This window comes from Phoenix dactylifera, chromosome 3, assembly GCF_051530095.1.
Source record: "Phoenix dactylifera cultivar Ajwa chromosome 3, Ajwa_hap1_PhDact_Kaust_v1.1, whole genome shotgun sequence".
Taxonomy (NCBI): Eukaryota; Viridiplantae; Streptophyta; class Magnoliopsida; order Arecales; family Arecaceae; genus Phoenix; species Phoenix dactylifera.
This window is the reverse complement of record NC_143192.1, coordinates 38,201,272-38,223,783: the sequence shown is the minus strand read 5'-3', so window position 1 is coordinate 38,223,783 and position 22,512 is coordinate 38,201,272. Positions and strand designations below refer to the sequence as shown.

Below are 22,512 nucleotides of genomic sequence, written 5' to 3'. Positions count from 1 at the left end.
TTTCCTTCTTTCTTTTTTTTCTACCTTCCATTCTTCCTTTCCTTTTTCTTTCTTTTTCTTAACCCTTCCTTTATTTATTTTTCCCTTTTTCTTCTTCTTTCTCTTTCCTTTCATCCTTTTTTTCCTTCCTTTCCTTTTCTTCTCCTTTCTTTCTTTCCTTTCACTTTTTCCTTTTCTTCATTTCCTTCCTCTTTTTTTCTTCTCTCCCCATGTGGATGAGTTTCAGAGTCTTGAACCTATCTTGGTCCCGTTTTCTCATAGAAAAGGGATAGGACAGTCGGGGTGCCCCCCATCCCGCCGAGACTTAAAACTCTTGACTTCACCTAAAAAAGTGCATATTGGACACTTTTTGTTGATGTTAGCAGGACACTTCAAATTGGAGTGCCCCATTATATCATGCCATATCCTACCATGTTCAAGTGTCCTATAATATCAACCAAGGACCGCCGGACTGGTACTGGGATCCGTACCGGTCGTTGGCTGGTATGGTTTGGTACCAAATTGAAACTGGTACATATAGGGTGTGGAACCGGCATGCCCAATTTTTTTCACTTTTCAAGAATATTTAATTGGTAATCACTCTTTTTGAAGTTTTTCAATAATTTTAAGTCTAATTTGATATTTTTTTTGGTGTTTTCTTGATGTTTTTTGATGTTTCTTTGATCCCGTTTAACCTAAATGATGCATTTTATTATTTTAAAATGATATAAATTATAAAATAATTAGTGAGATGTTGCATGCTATAAGCAACAACATAATATATTCTCAAATCAAGTAGCGACGTAAAATTATAAAATAATACAATCACTTACATATATTTAAAGTACAATATACATACTGATATCTAAAATCGACTGGAGTGGCGATGGCTCTCGTAGATATTCAGATCATAAGCATAATTAGAAGGCACATCAACTCACTCAAACCAAGTGGAGCTGTAGTTTTATACATTCATCCCATAAGATTATAAGCACTCTGGGATCTCTCGTTGAAGCTCTGCCTTTGTGAGGTATCTTTTGGCTGATAATACGACTGTGGAGGGGCCCATCCGAATATGTCGGCAGCAAAATTCGATCCGTGAGATGCTTCGGGCTGTGTAGGGTAGTAGCCATCGAAAGATGCCTCAGACGCACCATATCCATATCCGTATCCATATGGATCATAGGATAATAGAATCCAGTATACGACTCGGAACTTGATATGTCTATGGATCCCACTCTACACGCGAGGTCATCTGCAGCTGCATCGTATTCTTCTGAATGACTTCGAGGAGCCCGTCTCCTATATATAATCGTATCCTCGGGGCTCTACTATATCATTCACCATGGTCCCTATCCTGTGTAGCATGCATAAATTGGGACTCACTAGTGAATCGAAGACCGCTCTGCGGTTGTCTCATAAACAATGGTCTTTTGTCCTCCACTTTCTCTATGGCCAGCAGATTTATGACCACTAAAATTATCATCGTTGCTGCCACGGTGGCATTGTGGCAATAATGCCACAGTAGCACTCAACCGGTTCACACCGAGTCAGCATTGAACCGGCCGGTTCTGTCCGGTCCAATAGGGGTTCCAGTTGGTAGAGCCCGGAACCAAATTAAATTATTGAACCGACCCGGTTTTGCACCGGGGCGGCTCGGTACTGCCTGATCTGGGCGGTTTGGCCCTGTTCGGCAGACGTTAATATCAACACTTTCAAGCAGTTTAAAAATAAAGTGTCCATGTAACACAGGTTGAGATCTAGTTGGCAACAATAGATACATTAGAACCTAATACTGGAAGATAGGAACATGGCTTACTTGCATTATTATGGGATAACCCATGCACAAGGGGGAATATACAAGGACTGTAATTTTACATGCCTTATTAAGAATGCATATAAGGCCTATATTACATGAGCTATCATCATCTTGATCATGCACTTATACATGACATATGCTTGTAGGCTTCATTGAAAACCCTAGAAAATGAAATAAATCTAGAATCAATCAAAGGCTTCAATAAAATTTGGCATTTCTAGCTTCTGATTGAATGGAATAAGAATGATGGAGAATGTCAATAGATGAGGGATGCAAAGATCTTGAACTCTATTAGTGTTTTCAATGACCCTCCAATCTTTTCTAGATAATTGTCTATTCGTCTCACTCCTTTTTTTTTCTTATTTCAAGTGCACACAATGGTTGGAGATGAGCTGGAAAGGGGTCCTAAGTTGTGGCATCTTGGAAATTCTCTTATTTGTGTGGCAATGCAAGACAATTTTTTTAGTAAATCTGCTTTATTTTTTTCTTCTTTTACATATTATTTGTGCTCTATTCTTTATGTGCTTGTGAAATCAAATACGTGGTATTGGGAGATAACTAGGGATGTCAGATGGAATCGGCTCCAAATGACTGTTGACAATATGTGAATAAAGAACAATGATAACTCATTTAAACATTCACAGGATGTGGCTCATGTGTATGGGACCACATTTATTGGTTGGTGGATGCTAATGAAATAGCATGGTCTAAAATCTAAATCATTTTTCCAAATATTATTCCATACCATTCTTGTGCCTTAATACTCTTATTTTGAGAGGCATATGACAGTGATTACTTAGGTATGAGATATCAGGCTTTATATATTTAAGAGCAACAAAGACTCATACTGGGTATAATTGAATTATGTTAATTAGAATCAAGGAATAATGAGGAATATTCACCACTTGTTATTCAATTATGTGAAATTAATATGTAGTCTAAGGCCTCACATTTCTATATATTAATTTCACATAAGTACCCATCTAGACTATACTATGTCAAAGTTATTCCTTAGCATTTATTATGTATGTATTGACTCATAAACCTGATCTAGTTAATTTATCTTATTTTTAAATTGAGGAAATTCGGAATTAATTAGTTGAAATAATGTAAAAACATGGAAATCATTTTAATTGTAGATGATACTCTATTTAAAGAGTGGGTTTGATGGATAATGAAATATGGATGTGTTTGTTAAAGCAATTTTTAAATTAACCGACGTCCATTTGTTAATGGTTAGATTGGATGTGTCTGGAATTTGATTTATGTTTATCTCTTATATTTAGGAAATATGAAACCAATTTAGTTGGAGAAGTGTCATGCCCCCTCATGAAATCGAGAGAGAGAGAGAGAGAGATGACAAACTCATAGGGCACTTTCTTCCATCATGAGATCATAAATAACACAGCGGAATAAAATCAAAGCAACTAAAATCCATATTCAAATAATTAATAAATCCAAAAAAAGGAAATATCCAGAATTTTGTTTATATGAGTCTTACACCAACTATTCTTCAAACACTAATCAAAATAAGACACCTATGACATATTTTCAATATTGAACAACGGAAGCAATGTTAATTCTAAGCTAAATCGATATGATCAGTTCTCGCTTCTAATTACATGCCCATAACAATAACCGTCAACAATTAATTCTCTAAATCCGTAGGAAAAGAAGAGACCAAATAATGAGCTCAACAACCTAGTAAGTAATGAATATCTTAACTAGATGATAAATTATATAAATATTCTTATTGATAATAAGCATATAAACAAAATCATTATATTTTAATAAACAAATCCAAAATATCGAATATTGCTCAAATATTCATATTCATGTTCATAAGTCTACTTTGAAAATATCATGTTCAACTCAACAGTTTTTTAACTATGACCATATTATCTCTGTGGTAAGGCTTATAGTATTGCATTTAACTCCTACGGAGTAGGTTTATTCTACCGCACTTAAGCCTTGTAGAGTCGATTCATAGTATCGCACTTAACCCCCTATGGAGTAGGTCCATAATACCGCTCCTCTACAGAGTAGGTCTATAATATTTAACTATTATGAAGTAGGTCCATAGTAATCACGTCTCGGAATAGTCAAAGAGCCGACATTTAACCTCTATTGGCAGGATCTATAACATAGTCTATGGTCGGTGGAACCTATCTAAACTGCCCGATTTGGGACGTCTCGAGCTATACCGGCGGCGGACCGGGACGGTTCCGGCAAAGAAACTAAGACACCGTCACCAGAGGGGGAGGGAGAGGAGAAGGAAAAAGAGAGCGGTGGAGGGAGGGAGGGAGGGAGAGGAAGGAAGAGAGGCCAATCTGGACTGGCCGATGGAGGCTGGGGAGCCTCCATGCGGAGGAGGTGGAGACCAAGGAGACGCGAAGGCAGGGCTCCACTCCGATCTCCTGTTTCATTCAAAATAGAGGCATGGAGGAGGCCCCTTTTATTTTTGCGGATTTTAAGTTGAAGTCGAATTTTTTTTACTTAAATTAAAAAAATTAAGTGAAGTCGGCAATGGGTTTGCTGCCGACTTCAACTTAAAATCCGTAAAAATAAAAGGGCCCCCCTCTGGGCCCCTGTTTTGAACAAAATAGAGGATTGGAGGCGGAGCCCCACCTTTGCGTCTCTTCGGCCTCCGCCTCCTCTGCACGGAGGCTCCCTGGCTTCTACCAACCGGCCTTTCTCTTTCATCCTCTCCCTCTCCCTCCCCTGCTTTCTCTTTTCCTCTCTCATTCTCCCTCTCCCTCGCCTCTACTGTGTTGGTACTGGGCTGGCACGGTACAGCGTAGGGCCGTACCGACCTGTGTCGTCGGACAACTAGTACGGAGCTCGGTACTAGCACAACAAACGTTGATATAGTCATATTGAGAGTGCAAACTTGAAGCGTATTAAATCTCTTTTTATACAATAATATATTTCATATTTCAATTAAAATATGCATATTCCATGTAAAATCTATAAATGACATGCACAATATTCCGTAATAAAAGTATTACTTATGAATTATAAATTTACTTTCTATTCGAAATGCAGTGTCATAAAATTCATAAATCGCATGTAAATCAATTATAATTTATTTGATGTCAAAGATTTATATTAATTAACTGAAAAATCTAAGAAAGGTGGATCATTATTTACCTTGTGAGTACACAGACATATCCAAATAATTTCTGAAAATTCTCTCAAAAATTTCTATTTAAGGACTATATTGTAGTACCCCCTTGTTGGACTTCTTGTCCAGATGATCACATGCCTACATAGAATCAAGTCAATAATTACAAAATTTTAGAAAAATAGGAGGAAGAGTTGAAGGAAACGAACAAGTAGGAGTGGCGATTAGGTCGGATTGGGTCATATACAGATCGGATCAAATACGGGTCAGGTCAGAAAATCCCAAATTTGAATATGATCTATTTATTAAACATGTTAGGATTTGAAATCTGAACCTGCCATGCAAGGTTCGCGGTACCGATGGTACCGACGTACCGGTCGGCTTCGGTAACGGTACGGTACCGGTGCCGAACCGAGCTGAACCGATAGGGCATATTCGGCCTGGTTTCGACCCCATCGTCGTTTTTTTTTGGAGTTCTTTCACTTTTGGATATTTTTTTGATGTTTTTATGTTTAGGTTTAAGGTTAAAACTAGATGATGCAACTTATTACTTCCAAATGATTCAAATAATGAGATGAAAAACATAAAATATTTTCAAATTAAGATACAATCAATTACATACATTTAAAGTACTCTCGGATATTCAAAATCGGGTCGAGTGGCGATGCTTCTCGTCAATATCTGGATCATCAGCGTAATATGGAGGCAGATCAACCTATCCCTCTAACCAAGCGGCATTATAGTCTTGTATGCTCAATCCTCGAGGAATGCGCGTCGGGTCATAAGAACTCTCGGATCTCTCGCTGAAGCTCTGGCTCTGAGAGGTGTCTTGATAAGGGGCCCATTCGAATATGCCGGCACCAAAATCCGACCTGTAAGACCTCCGGACTGCGCAGGGTAGTAGCTACCGGAAGATGACTCCGATGCACCATATCCATAGGCTGGCTAAGGCCGCAGATAATAGGAAGACTCGGAACTTGATACATCAATGGATCCGACTCCACATGGGAGGTCATCTGCAGCTGCATCCTAGCCTCTTGAACGACCTCGAGGAGCTCTTCTTCGATATGCAATTGTATCCGACTGGCCTATATCAGACGGCCTACCGTGGTCCGTATCTTGTGTAGCATGTGTAAACTAAGACTCACCGGTGTATCGAAAATCTTCCTCCGGCTGTGTCTCATAAGTAGTACCATACTGTCCTCCACTTCCTCCATGGCTAGTAGATCCATCACCACCAGAACCTTCATCGCTGTTGGTCCAAGTCTCCTCCCCGACACTCTCCATTGGGGCCCTTTCCTTTTATTTTCTTCTTTGCTGGGATTGACGCCCTCCTGATCGAGTCGACTGGGTACTAGAGCATCCTCGTCCTCGCATGAGAGGATCATCTCTCTGAACGGAAGCATCGTACCAGTCATGCGGTGACTGGCTCCCCTCTAGCCACGTCATATCAGTTGTAGGAGTGCGTGGAATGTTGCGCTCAGCCCATTGCTGTGGATCGACCATGGCCTCGGTGGCTATGATGCTGGCTGGTCGTTGAGGCGAACCTGGCTCATCAAGCTCGGGCTCGTGCTGCTGGGCCGCAAGTCAGTCGAGCATAGGATTATCATCATCATCTGTAAAAGTCCTATAGATGGTGTACTTGAGCTCCACTTCCTCCTGAATGCATTTTAGCCTCAACCGCAGATTGTAGTGCACATAAACTAGGTCGTTGAGGCACTTTTGTGTCAAACGGTTCCTCTGTTTGCTGTGGATGAGGCCGAAGGTGGACCAGTTGCGCTCACAGCCACTCGAGGAGACCGTTTGGGAGAGGATCCGGATAGCTATCCGCTTAAGATTTTTTGCGGATCCGCCAAAATGAATCCACCATTCAGCTGCAAAAATATTGAAGATAATTACATTTTACATATATGATGGCCTCATAGTTGAAGATAATTCAGATGCAGAGGTGTCTTGCAGATTTGTATTGTACCTGGATTCATAGTTGTCTTGCTCACGACAGCTGGTCGCTGCCCAAAGTTATGGCTGCCCTCTAAATAATTTGGTCTGTGGAAAGAAGCTTGTTGTAGTATGTCAATAATATAAGATCCGATATATTTATATATGTTATTAAATCATAGTTATCTCTTCTATACATGATGTGGCGACTTCTGGATCAGGCTCCATTTTATAAATAACATTACGCAGAGCATGAAGAAGTTCATCATCCATACCAATTCCACTCTCGTACTGAAACCGGGGATTCAGATAGTATGCTGCACATAGATGACACCATCTTAGTATAATTATACAAATATATCAATCAGTATAATTATCAATATTATCGCTTACCTGCTAGATGCAAACTACCCATTTGGGCTCCCCACCGCTGCTCAATGATGTCGATGTACTCCTAGGCATGAGCTACATCTGCCTCCATGATCTGAGCCTTTGCCTTCTCCATCATGTGATACAAAAAGCCCATCTGGGGATACCTCTCGCTATCCACGGCCTGCAGCACTTGATATAATGGTTTGATAGCCTTGACTATCGCATTGGCCCGCTGCCAGAATGACTGCCTGTTTACCAAGTCTTCTATTCTGCTTCCTTCAGTGCCGGCCTGAGCATATCTACTTTCCTGTTACTCGGGACTGACAAACATCTGACGTAGGGCTCCTTTCTTCTCGATAAGGCTATCAAGTGCAATGTAATTCGTAGCAAACCGTGTGACTCCTGGTCTAAGAATTTCTCCCCCTGCATACTTTCTCATTAATGAAAGAACCCAAGTATGGCTATAAATATATCTGGTGATGCGTTGGGCTATCTCCACCGTATGTTGCACCCTACGGATCTTTCCAATGTCCATCAGGATGAGGTCGATGCAATGTGCAGCACATGGGGTCCAGAAAATTTGTGGTCGCTGCTCCATCAAGACCTGCCCGACCAACTTATATTGCGGCCCGTTATCAGTGACGACCTGCACGATATTCTCCTCTCCAATCTGATCAATCACCTCCTCTATAAGTCTGAGGATGTATGAAGCGTTGTGCACCTTATCCGAAGCATTAACTGACTTGTGGAAGAAGGTCTTCGTATCAAAGTATGTTAGAAAGTTGATGATGGCCCGCTTTGTTGGACCGGTCCAACCATCACACATCAGAGTGAGCCCATATGTGGGCCACTTGCTCTTATATGAGCCAATCCAATTCTCTAGCTCCTCCTTATTGATGTCAAGAAGCTCACCGTAGATGTCCTTCGGGCCTGGAGGATCGACACCGGGACCGGCAGACTGTATGGCAGAAATGACAGACTTGTAGTATGTATTGTCTGCAGCATTCGTTGGAATGTGGTTGAAGTGGAACCATGATCCAATAGCTCGCCACATATCCTTCTTCCACATTGTGTCTACCCTTTGCTGCTTCGAATTTCTTCTGGGGAAGGCATGCAGATCTACATAATGGATTGACGCACCTGGTGGAATCCCTCCGGAAGACTTCTTTCGGCCACCAAAACCACCCAGGATAGATGCAATCCGTTACGTCCTTTGCCCTCGCTCTCCTTGACCGAGGTTGTCCTTTGAAACTCTGGATCTTCGAAAAACGAGGGCCCGACTCGAAAAACGAGGGCCCAAATCGAGCCCGATGCCTCGCCACCTCCTTCTGCTGCCACCGATCATCCAGACTCGCCCGCATGGCAGCCTGGATCTGTGCCTCCTCCTCATCTGGACCCTCGACCTCGTGTGACTCCATCAAGTGATAGGAAGGTGCTTCTGCAGCTTGGCGTTCCACCTCCGCTTTCTGCTTGGCAGCCCTCTTCTTAGCTGCTTTGATCTCAGCGAGGTTTTTCCTCATCAGCTGACGGGTGCTCGGTGGACACTCCGAGCATGCAGATATCTCACGAGAATTACCGGCTAAGTGTTGCTTTAATCTGGTTATCCCTCCTCCTTTGAAGCACTTGTGGCAATAATTGCACTGAAACTGGTGCCGTTCACCGAGCATCTTTCCATGCTCCCAGCCAATATTACGCTCTTGGGGTTGCCCTCTCCTTGATGGCTCCATTCCTACGATCACATTAATTTTTTTCAATTTCTATTTTTTTATAATTAAAAATTAATTTTTTTAATTTTTTAATTAAATTATAAATTATATAAATTCTGTAAAAACAAAAGCTAATGTCACCATTAATATCGTCCATATATCGACAATATATAAAAAATTCAAGATGAAATGGAATCATTGAATCATTTTCTATTTTTTGGTAATTTTTGACTTAATTTTTTTAAGCAATTTAAATGAAATATTAAAAAAATAATGTAGGGGAAAGAAATTTTACCTTATTTAGTTTTTGCTTGATTTTTCTTCAAGAAAAATGACGCTCTCCGACCCTTCTAATTTTTTTTCATGCCTTTGTCTTTGCCTTTCTCTTCTTTTCCTCCTTTCTCTCTGTCTTTCCTTCACCTAAGCTGATGGATTTGGCTTTAGCATTCGGTCGGCTTTTATAGTCAACCGTTGAGGGCTTGAGGCACTGTGGCACTTTGAAAAGTGCCACTGTGAGCCACAGCGCGGCACTTTCGAAGTGCCGCACCGGCCGGCACTTTCATTTCAAGTGCCGCACCCGCCGGCACTTTCATTTAAAGTGCCGCACAAACCGGCACTTTGAAAGTGCCTCTGGCCAGCGTTGTGGCACTTTCAAAGTGCCACAGCGCTGGCACTAAAATCCAGCACCGAACCGCTGCGAACCGAGCGGTTCGCACCGGTTCGAACATGTACCGGTGCGAACCGGTTCGCACCGGTTAGATGCACAAACCGAATGATTCCGACCCATATTGGGTCGGAACCGTTTTATACCCCTGTACCGGACCGGTGCCAGTTGGTATCGGTCTGGTACGGGCTGAACCGACCGGTACAGGTCGGTTCAGCAGACCCTGCTGCCATGTTTAATAAACAGGTAATCCGACCCAATCCATTTAACTTGTTTAATAAATGGGTAATTTGTTTAGCCTATTAACCTGTTAGCCTATATAACCTGCTAACCTATATAACCTATATAACATGTTAACCTATTTAATAAGTAGGTAACCTGTTCAACCTAACCTGACTCGACCCGATTATTAAATGGGTCAGGGGCTAGACCCTGAACCTGACCTGATTATTAAACAATTTAAGCGGATCAACCCATTTACGAGCCGAACCTATTTAGCCCAAACCTAAATCTACTTTTTGCATGTCGAACACGGGTTAGGTTGACGGATCGGGTCACATTTTGCCCGCCCTATGAACAAGGCTAGCCGGATCGTGACTTCTGGCGGTCTGGGTTGGTTTAGTCAAGTAATCCAATCGGTTAAGTCGCAAAATAAGAGTCAGACTAGAGTATTGATAACACAACAAGGGTTGATGATGTGGAGTCCAATGGTGCCTGATGAGGGCCAACATGTTTACAACGACCAGGGTGGTTCATGGCTCTTTTACCAAGGTTGACCAAAATCATAAGGGAGGGACTCTCTGGCCGGGTCCAACTTGAGAGAGAGAAAGTTAGCAAAAGGAGAGAGGAGTGAGAATACGAGAGCACGGGTGAGATAGGGTTGTGTCGCCTCTCCTAGGAGAAGGGAAGTGGCCAATGGTGGTTAGCGGTGGTGCTGGTGGTTGCAACCGGTTGATCAGTGACAAGCGATGGCTGCAGTGGTGGTGGGAAAAGAAGAGAATCATGGAAAAAATTAGGGGAACATGGCTTGTTGTCGAGCTGAGCCTCAACCCACTTGCCGGCGGCTAGGGCTCTGATGTCAGTGGCAATTCGTCAAGTGAAGAAGGTCGGAGAAAGGATAGCGCTGATCGGTTCCAAAAATAGGGAAAAGGACTGGCGAGTTGCAAAAGAGGGAGGTGGTTTCCGGCTTAAATTTCGGTGATTTCTTGTCGGAAACCAGGCTGATGATGGTGCTTCTCAATGAGAAATGCGGGGAAAGAGAGATTCGAAAGGGTGGAGGTGAGGTCTACCTCGTCTCCGTTGAGGATTGGTTGTTTCCATGGTAATGGTGGTGGACAGGGCAAAACTTGAGAGAAAGAGAGAAGAAGAAGAAGAGAGAGAGAGAAAGAGAGTGGAGTGTCACATCATGGGATGGTGGGAAGGCTTAATAACTGATGGAGGCTAGGTTTCCTAGTCTCCATTGGTGATCGGAAAGGGGTTCTGCGCCAATTAAACTTGAGAGTAGACCGTTTGGGGCCACACTCCAGCACCGCCAGGCTGTGCCATGCCCTACCCTCTCGGCCGGTCAATGGACCATGCCTGTGTTTAAGTTAGGCCTGTCAATGGGATGGGCCTCACAAGAAGTCTTTATAAAACCTAAGAGGTCCCACTCTCTAGCCCATGGAAAAATTCTTTGTAAGCAATAACCATCACGAAAAAGTGTATGGGTATGCAGAATAGATCCTGAAGGATGACTATTTGATGGTGTTTGGGAGACATCAGGTCAGCCTCAAATTATTACATGGTTAAGGATACCTAGCAGTATCAACCATCCCTGACTAATGTGTCACTGCGAGTTGTCTTCTCAATGTTTAGAAACCAACCCTGGCATGCGTAAACGCCAATGAGTTGTGGACTCTTCGAACTCAAGGTTAATGCCTCCTGTATGGAAGTGTTTTGTAATGCACATACATGGAAAAAATCATGATAGAAAAGTTTATTAATATAGAATATTTTTTAGTGTAATTGCAATAGAATCATGCTGCTTAGACACCTTTACTCCTTTCGCTGATTGTTATTTATAATCTCAGATCTGCATTTCTCTTCACTATCACCAAATTTTCTTGTTTGGCATCTGTTTCTGTCTTCAAAGGTGTCGTGTAAATGCTGTAACATGACTGAGGCAATGGGGATCTGTTGCAATTTCCTCATCTCATTTTGTTTCTGGGTACTTTGCCATTGCAATCATTCTGATAGAAATCCATGTTGCAGAATAATGAGAGCAATGACCATTTAGCCTACTGGCTATCCAATACATCTACTTTGTTACATTTACTTCAAAGGAGTCTAAAAGCAGCTGGTGCTATTTCAAGTCGGAAACCATCCCCTCCAACATCATTGTTTGGAAGGATGACACAAGTATGCAATTACATTTAATATTCTGATCTTCCTTTTCGATGCACACATGGTTACTGCAGTCAGGCTTTATCTTGGATGCATATTGGCTGAACTCCATTCTTTTACATCATTTAATATGGCATTCTCTATAGGGATTCCGGTCCTCTGCAAACCCTGCTGTTGATGGACTGGACGTTGTACGGGAAGTTGAGGCCAAGTACCCTGCCTTGCTTTTCAAGCAGCAGCTCACAGCTTATGTGGAAAAGATGTATGGAATTATTCGTGATAGTGTGAAGAAAGACTTGACTTCCTTGCTTTCTTTATGTATCCAAGTAAGATGACTGACTGAATACTAATTGCTTGTTTTTTCTTATCATCCATCTTGTCCTGTTTTGTCCATGACATCTAACTACTGCAGGAATTCTATTTCGAATATCAGTAAATAGTTTGAGAATGTGACCATTCAGGAGCAATTTATCTGGAGTTGATGTCATGAGAGGCATTTGCATTCATAATTTCAATATACAGCTCAAACATTGATCGTTAGCTGAATCTAGTGCAAGTTTGCCATCTCGGTACCGGGCCCTATACCAGTATCATCCTAATACTGTGTTGGCACATCCGGTATGGGGGCCGGTTCGGCGTACTGACACTTGCTACGCCTACCGTACCACCTACCGATTTGATACCGGTATAGTATGGTCGGTATGCACTAGTACGACAAACCATGACCAAGTTATTCTTTGGGATTGTCTTTTTCTTGCTTTCTTCATTCCTTTCTTTCTTCTTTCTTTTTAAATAAGTATTATAAATATTTTATCAAGTGGAGGTAATTTCATTACAATCGTAAAGAGAAACCAATGAGCAGTGTTGCTCAAATGACATATATAAAGGTAATTGTTACTAAAGATCCTCCTATTCTTGACCCCCTCTTACAAGTCTGCCATCAATTCTTTTGTGACTTGAAAAAAGCAAGAGAAAATAACACTATATTTACATGTTTTCTCCCAATTCCATTAGTAGTACAATGAACACCTTGCTATTATCATCTTGTGTTAGTGCCACTTAGAATTCCTTCTTGACATACAAAATTGATTCTCACATGGTTTATGACATGTTTGATTTGCAGGAATGGGAGGTGGGAATGGGCATCACTTTGAATTCCATCCCATTCCCATGTTTGGTAACTTGTCTAGACACAAGAATGCTGATTGCAATGGGAACCTGATTCCGGTAAAAAGGGTTAAAACCACAATTTGGGGTGGGGGGAGGGGAATATATTATAAAAATATTAGTGTATCATATTGTACTTTATATTGATAATGTATTCATATTGATTGATAAATTTTTAAATTATATTAATGTAATTTATGTTTTAATTATTATTATGCTATTATAGTAATACACTATTATACTTATGATTATTGTAAAATCATAATTGTATTATTATGTATTATAGTTGTCTAGTTAATTTAATATCCTTAATAATACTATTAATCAAGGTTGCAATCTCGGTGCTGGGTACCTGTATTGGTACGTTATCAGTTCGCTAGGTACCGAATTGCGATAGAAGGGATAAAACCACACTTTTGGGGGGGTTGAGAATATATTATAAAAATATTAATATTAGTATATCATTTGTATTTTATATTGATAAGGTATTCATATTGATTGATAATTTTCAAAAGTATATTAATGTAATTAGTGTCTTATTAGTATGTTATTATAGTAATACACTATTATACTTATGATTATTGTAATAGCATAATTATATTAGTACATATTATAGTTATCTAGTTACTTAAATATTCGTAATAATGCTATTAATCAAGGTTTGCAATCTCAGTACCGAGTATCGTATTGGCATGTTATCGATTTGATGCGGTACGATATGCACCTCGTACCGAAATAACTCTCGAATCATTTTTCTCACTTTTTATCTCGGTATGCCTCAGTATGTACCTCGTCACGCCTCTCTACGGGATAGTATGGAGCCTGTACCAATCCAAAAATGAGTTTCGTACTAGTTTTGACCCGCTACGATATAGTACCAGGTGGTTCAGGGCGGTAGGCAATCCATGCTAATAATATTATAATATAATATTATATCGAATTGGTACTCATTTGTGATATAATATTATTAATGATATTATTAATAATACTTATAATAAAGTAATATGAATAAGACTGATATAATATTTTTGTATAATATTTGTAGTATTAACATTATAACAATATTAACTCATATTATTATATTGGATGTTTTGGTCTTACTTTTAATAATATTAGTATTGCAGTAATATTATTATATTAGTATACAATAATATTAATATTAATGTATTAACAATAATATATAATATTATAGGCTACAAAGTTTGCTTTAGTCCCTCGAGATTGCTTAGACTTATCCAAACACGGAATTGGAATTAATCATCATCATAATTCCTAGTAACTGATATCCTAGGAGTGGGAAAGCTATTATTGATTTTCGTTCTTTACAACCAGACATTGCCTTAAGGGTCTGCATTGTCTATTCCAATGTCAACAGGTATAGTAGATTAAGCGTCAAATATAAGTTTTCTGCCTGCTTGAGATTTAATTACACAAATGATACCATGCATACTATGCTACAGGCATCTCTTAACACTCCAAAATCGTTGGGGCCTCTGTGAAATAGAAAATGTAAAACTCAATATCAGAATCATGCTAGTCTGACAATACTTTTCAATCCAGGTCAAGATTCTTAATTTTGGTCAGGTCAAGCCAAAACTGTACTTGTTTTTGGGTTCTGGTCAATTTCAGTCAGCTTAGGCAGAAACTTATTGATTTCGGCCGATTCTTTGCAGTTTCAGTCAACAGCTTTTGAATATTTGTTATTCTGAAAACTTTGGCGCTTAATGGGCAGATGTTGGAGAGGTACTTATTTCAAAACTTTGATGATTGAACCTAACAAAATTCTCAAATTAGCATTAACAATTAAATGCTAAGCACCATCTACACAATAACAAGTATATTTTAAATAAATAAATATAATTTTCTGTAACAATATAAAACCAGTTAAGTGGACACACAATCTCAAAAATATAAGATGGAAATGATGTATGCAAGTTCTACTCAAAATTGGAAATCGAAAGCTTCATAAGTGGTAAAAATTTAATAACTAGGTCCTTTATGTGTTCACAATGCAACTATCGCTAGACTTTATGAATTTTACTGATATCACATATCTGATACTAATATTAGGATAAAACTATCAAGGCTATACAACAAAAGTATCCTTTTAATGCAAAATACTAAAAAATGTAGTGTGTCATAACTTATTTTTCTTTTATTATTCTAGTTTTAATTTTGAATGTTTTCTTTATTTATTTTACTAGAACTTCATAACCTACAACAAAATTGCCAAAATTGGAACCTGACAAGCCTGACTAAAGCAAAACCATGACCAATTATTCAAACTTTGGTCCAATAGTGATCCCACACTACATTATGGAAGATATACTGTCTTGGGGGAACATTAATCAACATCATAATAACTCTTATCATATACAGTTTCATCCAAGGTTTGCCGGACCGACTGTACCGACGTACCGATAGGCACCGGTATTGGTACAATACCAGTGCCGTACCGGTTCGAACCGGTACCGAACTGGAGATGCGCGTGCGGACGCGACGCGCAGACACGAAAAAAAACTACGTGCATCCGCGCACGGACACGTTAAATGCCACAGAGTGCGAACCGGCCCAGTTTGCACTGGTACCGGCTTGTACCGGTGCGTACCGAGCCGGTATGCACCAGTTCAAATACGGAACCAATTGGTTCCGGCCTGGTTTCGGTCGGTTCAGCATATCTTGGTTCCATCTATAGTCTCTTGTCAAACAATGGTCCATGCCTGTGCTATCAACAAACACCTTCCTCACTGGAGGCACTTGATATCTTGCCACCTCATTTCTAAAATCTTTAGAGAAATATATTTCACTTTAAGGAAATAAAACCACCTTGCACCACAATTCTACATCATGTGCAGATGTAGTTTGTCCTTAGATTGATAGAAATGGAGTTAAGAGTATATTACAAATCTGAAGCTCCCATGAGGATTTCCTCAGCCAGCACCCACCAAGAACACTAAGTTGCCTATGGAATTCAACTGACTGACAAAAGTATTATTACTAATAAGTCCCATATAACCATTAGGAAAAACTTTTGAATCTTTCTTTTAATGTTATTCATATATTTTAACTTTTATCCTTGACATTGTTAGCATATAGCAAATGATCCTGCAGATGCTTGCCATAAATATGCTGAAAATTTGCTATGTACTTTGTTTATTTACATAAAATCCTCATTAAGATTAGTAAGCGTGCATTCGTATGTACCTTCAAAGCATGATATTTTGTGACTTTGGACATCACAACTGATTATTTTAGAAATCTGTGCATTTGATTGTGTAGTAGAAATTCATAAAATCCCATAAATCATGGAATTCAGAATTTCTATTTTTATGGAACTTTCCAAGTTCATGTTTTTCTCATTCCTGTGATCCTACCATTTTAACCATTTTAGATCTTTATCATTTTGACAGCCAAACACCTCCTAAAATTCTCAAGTCTGACAATTTAATAACTCCGAGAAAAAGATAAAATCATGATTTGAACATTTAAAACATCCAAAGGCAGCCTAAGAAAATTATATCATAGCTGAGTTTACAATTACTTTCATTCGGTTGGGAATAAGATCCTTGAAAACGTTCTGAAAGTGTCTGTCCTTTTAACTACTTTTACGTCTCTTTTGTATCTAGACACTGTTAGGAGATTGTTGTTCTGTGTTTATTTGGCATAGTACTCTGCTGACTACTTGCATTAGACTTCATACCTTTCTCCTTTTGACTTGCAACTTGCTATACATGCTTGCCTATTTGAATCTTATCAGAATTTTGAGCCTTTAAGACTGATATCTGTATTGCTGATTATTTATTTGCGAACTCAAGGCACCAAGAACAGCAAAAGCAAGTATGCTGAGAGGGCGTTCATTTGGGAATTCAACTCAAACTAACCACTGGCAGAGCATCATTGACAACCTCAATAATCTTCTCAAGACACTACAAGAAAACTATGTAAATATTATCTCCACAGATTGGAGCAATATATATATATATATGTGTTATCTATAAGCAGTTGGCTGATTGTTGTTGATATGATGACGTTTAGGTGCCAACAGTTCTGATTCAGAAACTCTTTACTCAGATTTTCTCATTCATCAATGTTCAGCTCTTCAACAGGTGACCATATTTTTTACTTTTGTTCACCCTTAAATTTGTGGATTATTTGATGATATGTTCTTTTCTCTGCTACTTCAGTCTTCTTCTGCGCCGTGAATGTTGCTCCTTTAGCAATGGAGAATATGTGAAATCTGGTTTGGCTGAATTGGAGCTGTGGTGTGCACAAGCAAAACCAGAGGTGATAAACTTAATATAGAGTTTGACATATATGGAAGTGTGTGTGGTCTAGATTGTGTCTGGAATTTTTTGGTCTCATATTACAATGTCTCACATTACAGTATGCTGGGACATCCTGGGATGAACTTAAACACATAAGGCAAGCTGTGGGTTTCTTGGTAAGAAGTCCACCCCCACCACGCCACCCCCTCCTCATATGTCTGGGTTGACTTCCTCATATTGAGTTGATTGGTGCTTGCATTAAATTGAAATGCATTAACTTGGAATTTTATATGAGGCTTCTGCAATATGTCCATAGTTATGAGCTTATTTATGACAAAGTATAAACCAGAAGATCATGCCCATGCCAATGATCCTTTTTTAATTCACAGAATCATTTTTGCGGCTTTATAACATCCCGACCTGTTCATTTTGATCTTCGTATATGACATCTGACTGATTTGCTCAGTGAATTTCTGCAACTGTTATACAAGTTGTTCTACTTATCTTAAACTGACTAATGTTACCTTCACAAATTGGAAAACTAACCATACAGTTTGAAAGGAAAAACTCTTTATCATAGGTCCATAACAAGGACTTCCTTTTCTCATTCATGGTGTTATTATGAATTAAGTAATGTTCTTTAGTAACACTTGGCTATCATAATTTTTAGTTATGGTACTAACTTATGCAATTACAAATTTATAAATTCCATTGATGGGTTGTCATGCCCCGACTCGAGATCGCGAGTCAGGAGATGCGGCAACTGCCGTATACTCATAGGAACTCTCCCCATAAGCATGCAAGGCATCTCAACACGATATCATAAAACAAGCAGCGGAACAAATTTAAATAACCAATGGTTAAACTTTAATTTAAATAACTAGAAACAATTGTTAATATCTCACATAACCAACAATATTCAAAAGATCTTACATCAAACTCTAGTCAAATCTTGATCTAAAATAAAGATGTCAAATTCTGCCTCTAGTTACTCTCCCTGAACATAACCTCGTGCCATCTTAGTTCATAGAATCCGAAAAAACAATAGAATATAGAATAATGGGCTAGACCCCCCGGTAAACAATGAGCATTTTAACTAGATTAATTAGGCAATTAAAATAAATTATTATTTACAAAAATAAGTACATGGAATTCATTAGTTCAAAACCAAATCCAGATATGCTGCCTTATCAAAATATTATGTATGCCAAATTTAATCTGTCTTAAAATCTAAATTTTGTTCATAAATCCAATTTCTTTCAAAACATCAAGTACATTTCGTTAACCATGATCTACGACCATATTTTTTCTATGGTAGGGTGATGATACCGCTCATTTTCTTGTGGTGTGAGTGTCACGCATCATCTTGCGACAAAGTCCTTCACGACCGCATATCTGATTGTTGTTTGCTGCGCATCTTCTTACAGCATAAACCTTTCAGGAATAAGCAAGTGCCAGCATATTAGCTCCCATTACCGGGGTCCTTAACATAGGCTGAGAGTCCATAATCATCTGGAATCAAAACTTGTTTCACAAATCACATTTCATATTTCAGTTCGATAAGAATATATATAATCATGCAGTATCAAAATCGATCGAGTGTAATACATAACAAGATCAATACTTCTGATAATGCACCATCATAATATTCTAAACTAGAGCATATTTTCAATAATAAAGTACTAGCTATCAAATTCATGCATCATCATTAGTACGATTCAAAATTTATTAATATAATAATTTTATAATTTGCTGATAAATCTAGAACAAGTGAAGCATTACTTACCTTATAAATACTCTGACAAATCCAAATAATTTTAGATTTTTTTTCAAAATCCTCAATTAATAGATCATATCGTAGTATCCCATTGCTGGACATCTTCTTGTCTAGACAATTATACCCCTATACAAAATCGAGTACAATAATTAGAAAGAGTATGGATAATTATAGAAAGATAGGATTGATAGGTAGTGGCATCCCACGGTCCGGCCAGCCTAATCACAAAATCCAATCGATCATAGAATAAGGGTTGGACCAGCACAATAATAACACAAAAGTTAATGGTGATGGAGTCCAGCAGTGCCTAACAAGAGCTAGGGTGAGGGGACGATATGTTGTCTGGTCACTAAGATGATTCAGGATGCCTCACTAGGGTTGACTCATGCTGCAAAGGGTCCCACTGGTGGGGCCCACGAGTCATGAAGAGAAGAGAGAGAGAAAGAGAAGAAGAGCGAAACTAAGAGGGTGGAATAGAGCTGATTAGGTGATAGTGCCCAACAGCCGGGGGCAGTCCGATCATGGTAACTTCATTCGATCAAGATTAGGCTAGGGTACAACTGGCTCGAAAAGAGATTGTAGAGGGGGAGAGAATCAAAAATATATTTTTTTCCTTTTCTTTTTTCTTTTTTCTTTCTTCTTCTTCTTGGAAAAATATGGAAAGGGGAAGGGGCCTCATGGGCTTAGTCATGGTCTGCTGTGTCGGTACCAGGCATTGGACCAGTTGCTTGGCGGCACAGGTTGGTACGGGCTCACGCCGTGTCGGGCCGAGTCTGTACTGACATAGTAGAGGAGGCGGGGGAGAGGGCGAACAGGAGAGAGAAAAAGAGAGAAAGGGGAGAGGGAGAGAGGAGGTTGGTGGAGGCCGGCGCCCGGCAGGAGGTGGAGGCCGCAGCCAGGTCCCCTGTTTCATTCGAAACAGGGGTCCGGCTGCTTTTTAATTTCATAATATTTAAGTGAAGTAGGCAAACGGCTGCACCTCTTGCCCAGGTGCCTGACGGCTTTTCGTTGACCTCCGCCACCCTCCTCTCCTCTCCCTCTCCCACTCGTTCTCTCTTTCCTTCTCTCCCCCTCAAACAACTGGTTTCGTTTTCGTCGCTGGAGCCGTCTCGGTCTGCCGCCGGGATGGTTCGATATGACCGAAATCGCTCGGTTTGGCACGATTCCGCCGACCCTGGGCTCAACAGTTGTTGTGGCTAGTGAGAGTGCTGGCCACGGAAGCACAAAGCATGGTGGCGCATCGACCAGCCTGACAGGAAGCAGCCAGTGATGATGGCGCATCTGGTGAAAGAAAACTTGAAAAAAAATAGGGATCGACTGAAATGCAAAAGCAAAAAAAATATCCGAGGCCGGATTATGGTGATAACATAAGGTCGCAGTCCACAACATCACTAAGCAGTTGTAAGTGGTCAGTGACAGTAGCAGCCAGCGAGGAAGAAAGAATAGAGGCCATTTATCAGATCTAAAAATAGGGGAAGGAGGTTTTCAGCGGAATCCGATCTTCCACCGGAATCTGGGTCAGAGGTAGTGGTCTATTGTCAGAACAGAAAAGGGAGGAAAGGGGTGAATAGGTAGAGACGTCATTACCTCTTTTCTGACAAGGATCAACCACGACGATGATAGGCCCAATAATAGGGCACCATGAACAAGAAAACAAAGAAAGAAGAGAAGGGGGAGAGAAAGAAAGGGCTCTAGGTGAGTTTCTGCTCAGGTGATCGTTGGGAGATTTATAGGCAGTGAAATCTCCTTTCCAATTGAAGTTTGAGGAGGAGGTGGAGTCCAGCTCCTTCTCCGCATCGAACAGGGGTTCCGCCCTCTTCTTCATTTTTTTTTCTTCTCGATGCAGGCCTTGGGGTGCTGTTTAGGCACCAGCCTGTGGGCCTAAAGGCCGGGCCATGCCCAAATAAAATTTCAGGCCGGTCAAATGGACCAGGCCTGATTCATTCCTAAGCCAAAAGGCTGGGTATTACATGGGTCCACTGAAAAAAAGGGGAACAAATGAAATAAGAAAAAGATCCATTGATGGGAATGTGGATCAAAGGTAGATCAATAATTGCACTGAGAATATTTATTTGCAATCAATTAGTTCCACTGGATAGATTATTCCAACTACATTGCTTATCTTAAAAAAGTTGGCGGGTTAAATATGATTTAGTTTTTTTTTTTTTGATTTATTAGCTGTTGGTTAGTTGGGTGTAGCCAATATATTTGGGATGGATTAGGAAGCCGCTCAAGAATTGTAAGGTCATATGTAATATTACCTGACACATTTGCCTCTACGTGTCTCATCAACTACAGTTAGCTTCAGTCTACCATGCTTCCCAATAGTGAGCATGGATTGAAATAGGGGCTAGTGCGCATATACATAAAGGAGTGGTTACAAAATTTGGATTTACTATGACTAAAATAGTAATGATTATTTGCAATTTGGGAGTTTTCTTTTTAAAAAGAAAAAAAAATAGTAGATGATGATCTCAGAGACTGAGTAGCATAATCTTCTTCATTGGTTAGCCACCTGAGAAGTTTATGGAAAATAATATACATTTATTTGTCAATCGTTCTTTGTGAATTTACCTACTTGCTGGTCTATTGTTTGAATCCTTCTGGAAAAATCCTGGCATTGAAACAAAAGCTCCTCTTCATTTTCGCTCGGAAGCGTTAGTAAAGAAAGTAGTCATTTAACTTCCATATAGATAGAAACACTAACATACATATTGTGGACCGGCTGCAGAGCTAACCTTTGTTCTATTGGTTTGGTGGTTGCTACCAAGACGATTTCTTTATGCCCTTATGATGCATTATATCATGACTTTTGGCTGTGGCAGTAGTGTTATGGTTCTAAATCATGGTGACTTATATTGCATCATGTCAGAAATGATGTTCATATGTCAATCATATATTTATTAGTGTCTGCATCAATCTGGGATACAGATTCTATTCATGATAAGGTGAACTTCCTGGTTAATTCCTGAGATGGTAAATTCTGATATACAAGTGGAGAACCATACACGACAAATATTATCTGAATATTGACTAGCAGGGTGTCATATAATAATTGTGTCTAGATTGTAGATTTCCAGAATATGTAAAATCTTTTACATAACTGTCTTGTAGGTATGGCTTGACTACAATTTCAACAATCTGTTTCAGTTCTATTTAGTATTGACCATCTTTGACAAGCATCAAGATTTAGTTAACAATGAATGGACTCATTGTTTATCTCATGACTGTTCTATCTTCTATGGCAATATACAGGTAATATTTCAGAAATACAGGATTTCATATGATGAAATTGTCAATGACCTCTGCCCAGTGAGCT

At 39.6% G+C, this 22,512-nt stretch overlaps 2 protein-coding genes across 9 annotated transcripts in view; one reads left to right on the top strand and one right to left on the bottom strand.

Annotated features, from left to right (window-relative positions):
- LOC103720153 (myosin-6-like) overlaps positions 1-22,512 on the top strand; it is a 68,802-nt gene that overhangs the window by 44,488 nt on the left and 1,802 nt on the right. For 7 of the 8 annotated variants that reach the window (XM_089929623.1, XM_088718262.2, XM_039123563.3 and 4 more), the window contains 7 exons: positions 11,853-11,999; positions 12,131-12,310; positions 16,967-17,092; positions 17,187-17,257; positions 17,336-17,435; positions 17,536-17,592; positions 22,449-22,505. In XM_089929623.1, the coding sequence (XP_089785749.1) occupies positions 11,853-11,999; positions 12,131-12,310; positions 16,967-17,092; positions 17,187-17,257; positions 17,336-17,435; positions 17,536-17,592; positions 22,449-22,505 (738 nt within the window). Of the gene's footprint in view, positions 1-11,852; positions 12,000-12,130; positions 12,311-14,824; positions 14,895-16,966; positions 17,093-17,186; positions 17,258-17,335; positions 17,436-17,535; positions 17,593-22,448; positions 22,506-22,512 lie in introns of those variants that run through there. The other variant, XR_015976300.2, reaches the window with a different exon arrangement.
- Positions 6,510-8,333, bottom strand: LOC149768096 (uncharacterized). The gene is made up of 2 exons (XM_089929349.1): positions 7,547-8,333; positions 6,510-6,816 (listed from the first exon to the last, which is right to left on the bottom strand). Exons 1-2 carry the CDS (start codon positions 8,299-8,301, stop codon positions 6,510-6,512), a joined length of 1,062 nt encoding a protein of 353 aa, XP_089785475.1. The 5' UTR covers positions 8,302-8,333.